This window comes from Tachyglossus aculeatus, chromosome X1, assembly GCF_015852505.1.
Source record: "Tachyglossus aculeatus isolate mTacAcu1 chromosome X1, mTacAcu1.pri, whole genome shotgun sequence".
Taxonomy (NCBI): domain Eukaryota; kingdom Metazoa; phylum Chordata; class Mammalia; order Monotremata; family Tachyglossidae; genus Tachyglossus; species Tachyglossus aculeatus.
Genome location: NC_052101.1, coordinates 110706035 through 110714059, shown reverse-complemented (window position 1 = coordinate 110714059; position 8025 = coordinate 110706035). Strand labels below are relative to the sequence as shown.

The 8025-nt window shown below is 47.4% G+C and overlaps 1 protein-coding gene across 1 annotated transcript; it reads left to right on the top strand.

The window, feature by feature from the left end:
• The first annotated feature begins 6061 nt into the window (after positions 1–6061).
• LOC119949906 (olfactory receptor 7D4-like) lies at positions 6062–7009 on the top strand. Its single transcript, XM_038771760.1, has 2 exons — positions 6062–6512; positions 6798–7009. The coding sequence occupies exons 1-2, from the start codon at positions 6062–6064 to the stop codon at positions 7007–7009; spliced, it is 663 nt and encodes a 220-aa protein (XP_038627688.1).
• The last annotated feature ends 1016 nt before the right edge of the window (positions 7010–8025 follow it).

The following is an 8025-nucleotide window of genomic DNA, read 5'->3' as shown; positions in this document are numbered from 1 at the left end:
TTCATTTCTTCTGCTTTACCGGATCCTAAAGCTTTACTGTTCTAGCACTGTCATCAATGAATCACTGGTGTTTGTCTTGGTAGGAGTGATTGGGGTAGGTCCAATCACCGGCCTTCTGTTCTCTTACGTTCGCATCATCTCCACCATAGTGAGAATCTCATCTGCAGGGGGTAGGTGGAAAGGTTTCAGCACTTGTGGTTCTAACCTGTCTGTGGTCTCCTTATTCTACAGCACCTCTCTTGGGACCTACCTTTGTCCAACATCTACCCAAACATTCAGTAAGGGCTCGATAACATCTGTGCTGTACACAGTGGTCATCCCCACAATGAATCCCTTCATCTACAGCCTGAGGAATGAGAACATGAAAATGGACCTGAGAAATGAATTCAACAGGAAAAGTGTCTTCTCTCGAGGACTCTGACATGCTGATTCACCTGAAGCTTATTTTTCTGAGAAGGTTTAGCCAGCTCTCAAAGATCACATACTTTTTGTCATGTACAATTTGGTTTTGTTTGTTTTTTGTAGGAGAGGGTCAAACTCTCACATTCCTAGTGAGAGTTTACCATCCTCCATCATGGTCAACAATATTCTGTTGACCAGAGAAGCAGTGTGGCCTAGTGGAAAGATCAAGGACATGGGAGTCAGAGAAACTGGGCTCTTATCCCAGCTCACCACTTGTCTGCTGTGTGACTTTGGACAAGTCACTTAACTTTTCTGTGCTTCAGGTCCTTATCTGTAAAATGGGGATTCAGTACCTGTTCCCCCTCCTACTGAGACTGTGAGTCCTACGTGAGACCTAATCATCTTATATCTACCCCAGCCCTTAGTACAATGCTTGGCACATAACCTATGCCATTATTATTAGGGAAGCAGCATGGCCTGGTGGACCTAGTATGGGCCTGGGAGTTGGAAGACCAGGGTTCTAATCCTGCTTCTGCCACTTCTCTGCTGTGTAGCCATGGGCAAGTCACTTCACTTTTGTGGGCCTCATTTACCTCATCTATGAAATGGAGATTAGGATTGTGAGTCCCTTGTGAGACGGGGATTGTGTCCATCCCGATTATCTTGTACTTACCCCACACTTAGTACAGTGCCTGGCTCATGGTAAGCACTTAAATACCACTTAAAACAGAAAATCTCCTGGGACATCTCCCTAAGCAAAGCCCAGCAGGGAGACCAGGCACTGAGAGTTTGTGTGTCTCTCACACAGAGCTGGGGGAACCATAAACTGTGGGGCCTGAGGGACCCAAGACTCCTGCAAATAGTCCTGCCGTAAGCCCCACTCACACCACCACTGCGCCTGTGGTTGAGGATGCAGCGTTTCTGCTTGGAGCTCCACAGCCCCCTGTCCTGCTTCCCTCTCAGCTACACTGATTGTTCCAGGACGAGTTCCCCACCACAAGGCCCATCATCCGAAGGGACAAAGGAGGCGGACGGTGCAGGCACCCTTCATTGCCCAACTGACCCCAAGACGACCTGCACAGGTAGGGAACGACACCACCCCCCCACTCCCAGCACACAGGAGCACCCATGCCTCTTCCCAAGTCACGATGGGAGAACTTTAGCCTTCACTCTGATCCAATATTGGGGCTACAAGTACATCCCAGCCCCCTTCCCCAGGGGTCCCGCAGGAGTCTAAAAGCCACAATATCGGGGCATTCTGAAAGTGAGATATGACCTCCCTACTCACATCAAACTTACAACAGCACTTAGAACAGTGCTCAGTGCTCAGAACAGTGCTTCGCACATAGTAAGCGCTTAACAAATGTCATTATTAAGTATTAATTAATTAATTAATCAAACTAGCACTCTTCCCCTCTTCAAAGCCCTACTGTGAACTCACCTCCTCCAGGATGCCTTCCCAGACTGAGCCCCCCTTTTCCTCTGCTCCTCCTACCCTCCCCACCACCCCTACTCCATCCCTCTTCTCTACCCCCTTCCCCTCCCCACAGCACTTGTTTATATTTGTACATAATTATTACTTTATTTATTTTATTAATAATAATAATACTAAATATTATCTATAGTTCTATTTATCTATATTGATGGCATTGATGCCTGTCTACTTTTTTTGTTTTGTTGTCTGTCTCCTGCTTTCAGGCTGGGAGCCCGTTGTTGGGTAGGGATTCTCTCTATCTATTGCCGAATTTACTTTCCAAATGCTTACTACAGTTTTCTGCATACAGTAAGCGCTCAATAAATCTGACTGAATGAATGAATCATTACTATTTTCACTGACCCTTTCAGGGAACAGGAGACTGTCTTTCTCATTCCATAGCCATTACTGAAGACACTATACCCCAAGATCTCAGTGAATAACAGGTCCTCTTTATTAAAACATCCCACTGGATCCCACATAACAAGGGGCACCATCCCAGTAAAAACAGATAAATACATACTTTTGCAGCAACTAGTTGTGCCTTTTATATTCTAAAGCAACCCCTCTAAAAGTCTTCCCAGTTGCTGCCCTGCACACAGAGGAAGTCCCTCCCTCCTTTTAATGAATCCTGGAGAGGAAATTTCTATTTTCTGGTGATGCCTCCAGTCCTAGGTCCTCCTTCCTTTGATGATCATAGGTTTGAACCATTTTTGAGAGATCCTTAGTTAGCCTTGCTGATAGTATGCAGGAACCCTCAGAGGGAAGTTCCTCCTTTGGGTGATGCAAAGAGTGGGTCTCTGGAGGACTCTTCCAAGAATGAACAATTAGTTCCCGAGATGACCAAGCAGTCTGTCCAAGACCATCGGATGCAGGCTGTATACACTATCTTGCTGGTATCACTTATCCTGCAGCTTGTGGGCCCTATCCCCAATGTACCACTGGCCAACTGGTAACAGTTACTCTCCTTAATATCATGTAAATGGTTAGGGATAACTCATCTAATATCCCTAATTTACCCTCTAAGTCATCCAGTAAGACAAGAATCTAAGACCGACCATTCCTCGGCAAGATCTTGAGAAACAGTGTGGCCTAGTGGATAGAGCATGGACCTGGGATTCAGAAGGACTGAGTTCTGTTCCCAGCTCCTGCCACTTGTCTGCTGTGTGACATTGGCCAAGTCACTTCACTTCCCTGTAATAATAATAATGATAATAATAATAATAATGGCATTTATTAAGTGCTTACTACGTGCAAAGTACTGTTCTAAACGCTGGGGAGGTTACAAGGTGATCAGGTTGTCCCACAGGGGGCTCACAGTCTTAATCCCCATTTTACAGATGAGGGAACTGAGGTCCAGAGAAGTTAAGTGACTTACCCAAAGCCACACAGCTGACAATTGGCGGAGCCGGGATTTGAACCCCTGACCTCTGACTCCAAAGCCCGTGCTCTTTCCATTGAGCCATGCTGCTTCTCTGTACCTTCCCTGTAAAATGGGGATTGACTGAGAGTGCCATGTGGGACATGGACTGCGTCCAACCTGATTAACTTGGATCTACTGCAGTGACGATGATGATGATGGTATTTGTTAAGCGCTTACTATGTGCTAAGCACTGTTCTAAGCGCTGGGGGAATACAAGGTAATGAGGCTGTACCACGTGGAGCGTGCAGTCTTAATGCCCATTTTACAGATGAGGGAACTGAGGCACGGAGAAGTTAAGGAACTTGCCCAAAGTCACACAGCTGGCAAGTGGCAGAGCCGAGATTAGAACCCATGACCTCAGACAGCCAAGCCCGTGCTTTTTTCATTGAGCCACGCTGCTTAGTATAGTGTGTCTGGCACCTATTAAGTGTATAACAGATACCATAACAAATGGCCCATCCACCTGGGTTGAGGGAAGTAGATGGCTGGTGTCCCAGATGAGATCATGGATGACAAATTTTTATCTAGAGAAGCAGCTTGGCCCCGTGGAGAGAACTCGAGCCTGGGAGTAAACAGGACCTGGGTTCTAACCCAGCTCTGCCACTTGTCTTCCCTGTGACCTTGGGCAAGTCATTGAACTTTTCCGTGCCTCACTTACCTCGTGTATAAAATGTGAACTATGACTGTGAGACCCATGTGGGACATGGAAAGTGTCAACCTGATTGCCATGCATCTACCCCAGGGCTCAGTACAGTGCCTGGAAAATAGAACATAAATACCATTTTTTTAAAAAGAGTCAGGGGAAAGCAAGGTGAGGATTTGCAGGGGAAGTGGGGTGGGACAGGTTTGAAGTGACAGGACAGCTTTGAAGACCTAACTGGTCAAGGGCCATCACAGGTGAAGACTGCTGGATACTAGGATTGCTCCAGAAGAAGAGCTGGCTCTCAGGACTGCGGGGCCGGAGAAAGTTCGGCTGGGGGTATGATCAGCATGTATCAGCCAAGCTGGACCAGGACCGCCCAACAGAGTTTCATGGCTCCAATCGCCTAGAATCCCACTGAGCCAACTAGAACTACTTCATACTCCCTGACACTGATTTCAACCTGCAGTGTTTAAACCCGGGAAATGCCTAGGCTTAACAATGGATTCAGGGATGGGGGAGAGTTTACTGCCTGGACCTTGGAGTGGTTAATTAGGTGGGTTTTCCTGCTAGAACAGGGAGAAGAGGGGGATATGTTTACCTATCATCAAGGGTTTCTACAGGATTTAAAAGCAGCAATCACATCATAACAGCCATTTTCAGGATTCTATTAGTGTTATTCTTGAGCACTTACCTCATACTAAGCCCTGGTATTTAATCACTGGTATTTATTGAACACTTGTGTGTAGAGCACTGTACTAAGCTCCTGGGAAAGCACAGCAGAAGAGGGTAGGCAGGCATAATCTCTGCCCTCAAGAAAAATGCAAGACACGGTCCAAGTTCTCTGGACCCTGACCCCATTAGGTAAGGGAAGAGAGACCCACAGAACAAAAAGAACAACAGTAAATTACTATCCAAAATAAGAGCCATTCGACGATTTAAGTCCCCAAATTATCAAAATATAACAAATAACTAGAACAGCACTTGGAGGCGGGGGGAATTATCAAGATTTTCTCCTCTCTAATCAAGAGTACTAGAGTACAAATGCCTGCAGTCCTTCCCAGTGTTTCCTAGGTGGTATGGGCTTTATTTTCATCCTGGGGGAGAGAGGAAGAAGACTCACCTGGCCAGCCAGCGGCTCATCACAGACCAGAGCTTCCCTCTTATGGGGAACCCGGCCGCATGGATGGCCCACCCTCCACTCTTGATAGAGATCTGGCTTCACTCCTCAAATTGTTGGGTGGGTTTTGAGGAGACTACTCAAGCCATTGGACCACCCCCTGCAGATGCCAGAACCCTCATTCTTATGGGAAGTCCAGAAATGTGGAAGACAAACAAGACTGGGAGCAAGAGCTGGAACTGAGCGTGACAGAAACAAGTATGTTGGGCTTAAAAAGAAAGCCAAAATAAACTTATTAAGAAGGCATAAGGAAGGAGTTGGGGGGCATTTGCTAAGGGTAGGGTGCAGGGCAGCTGCGAGCACTGTAAAGTCCATCAACAGGACCCAGCAATATTCTTTTGGCACCAAAATGAGCAAGGCACAATTTTTCTCCTTAGTACTGAGCAGGCTTGACCTGAGAAGTGGGATGAAATTCCATGGAGAAGGCTCAAGAGGGAGCAGTGATGATGGAGAAATGTCTGGGAATGGGGTGTCTGAAGAAACTGGGATTGTTCATTCAGGTGAGGAGAAGCCTGAGGGGCCACTGATGATGGGCTCCGAGTCTCTGATGAAGTGTTCCATGGAGAATGAGGCGCAGCAGGACTGAGAGCCCAATTCTGTGCCTGGGGATGGGGCAGAAATAGAACCCGCTTCACCTAGTGTTGACACACACCCAGGCCCGGAAATAGTTGACCCAGGACCCCAGGAAGGCTGGAGAGTGTGAGCAGGAGAATCTCAGATGAACAAATACTCCAGCCAGAACCCATCCCTCCAAACCACATTTCCAATAAAGCAGGGAAATTTATGAAATCGAGTAGCTAGTGTTTCTCCACTGTTTACCGTGTCCTGCCACGGCAATAACACATTGAACTACATAAAGTCTAGACTGAGTCTGAACCAGGATGTGATTGCTTCTCCATCCCATTCTCCTGCCACATCTCCCCCAGCAGATCCTCCAGCCGCATGGACAGGGGAAACCAAACCAGCATCTCAGAATTCCTCCTCCTGGGACTGTCCGACCGGGCGGAGCAGCGGCAGCTCCTCTTCATGCTGTTCCTCTGGATGTACCTGCTCGGGGTCCTGGGGAGCCTGCTCATCATCCTGGCCATCAGATCTGACCCGCACCTGCACACGCCCATGTACTTCTTCCTCACCAACCTCTCCCTGGCCGACGTCTGTTTCCTGTCCACCACAGTCCCCAAGATGCTGGTCAACATTCAGACCCACAGTAAATCCATATCCTACGCTGGGTGCCTGGCGCAAATGTATTTCTTCCTTCTGTTCGCAGGTCTGGACCACTTTCTCCTCACTGGAATGGCTTATGACCGCTATGTGGCTATATGCCACCCACTCCACTACACCACCATCATGGGCCCACGGCTCTGTGCCCTGATGGTAGCTGGGTCCTGGATTATCAGCAGTCTCCATGCTCTGACACATACTTTAATGGTGCTTCGAATATCCTTCTGTGCAGACAATAAAATCCATCACTTCTTCTGTGAACCTATCCAGATCATAAAACTTTCCTGCACTGATCCACTCATCAATGAAATATTGCTCTTTGTTCTTTCAGCTCTGTTAGGGCTAGGTCCCCTCACGGGCCTTCTGTTCTCTTACAATCGGATTTTCTCCACTATTTTAAGAATCCCATCTACCGGGGGAAGGTTTAAAGCTTTCTCCACCTGTGGCTCTCATCTGTCTGTGGTCTCCTTGTTCTATGGTACTGGCATTGGGGTCTACTTCAGCCCCCGGTCCACCCACACATCCAGGAAAGAATCTATAGAGTCAGTGATGTACTCAGTGGTGACCCCCATGCTGAACCCTTTCATCTACAGCCTGAGGAACAAGGAAATGAAAGGGGCCCTGAGAAAATTCATCAGTAGGAAATATGACTTCTTCCGGAGATTGTAATCCCTTTGTTTTGTTTGTTGGCAACTCTTTCCCCTCTCATCTGCTGGTTGTCAGTGTCCCACATCTTCTGTTCTGGGTGCCTACTTAGCACATTCTGCACTTACTCATTAGAGCCATCTATATATTCATGTGGATTTATTTACCACCTAGATCAATGAAAAAATCAATCATCGGTATTTATTGAGCACATACTCTGTGCAGGGCCCTGTACGCTGGGTAGAGTACAATACCACAGAGTTCGTGGACACATTCTCTGCCCACAACAAGTTTGCAGTCGAGAGGGGAAGATAGATCTTTATATACATAAAACAATTATGGATATGTATGTACGTGCTGCAGGGTTGAGGGTGAGGTTGATATCATGCTCCCAAAGGTAACAAACCCAAGTGCACAGATGATGCAGAAGAAAGAGGGAATCAGGGAAAAGAAGGCTTAATCAGGGAAGGCTACTATGAGGATGACTCCCAGTTCTATCTCTCTAACCCTGACCTCCCACCTCTGACTTACAGGCCCATGGTTTTTCCCCAAAGCCATGCTGTCTCCCCCAAGCAGCATTCTAATCTTTATTCTATTCTTGGGTTCTAATCCCACATTTCCTCTTGGCCCTAAGACAGCTCCACATGAATATCCTACCTGCACCTCAAGTTCAACGTGTTCAATACTGAAAGCCTCACCTTCCTTTGTAAAGCCCCTCCTTCTCCATCTCCTCCTAATTGTTCTCCTCCAAACGTTCCTCTCTCTGCCACCGACTCCACGCCCCCTCCCTGTTCTCAGAAGCTGGCTTCTTTGGCATGATCCTTGAATTCCTCATTCTCTTTCAATTCTCACATCATTCTCTTTCTAAATCCTGCCAGGTTTTCTTCCACATTTCCAGAATCCACCCTTTTCTCTCCATCCACGCTGGTCCAAGCCTGCAATCCTAGCCCAGCAAGACTACATCAGGTATCAGCTTCATCACTGCTCTCCCTGCCTCTAGCTCTCCACCTCTCCAGCCCATTCTCTACACTGCTACATGG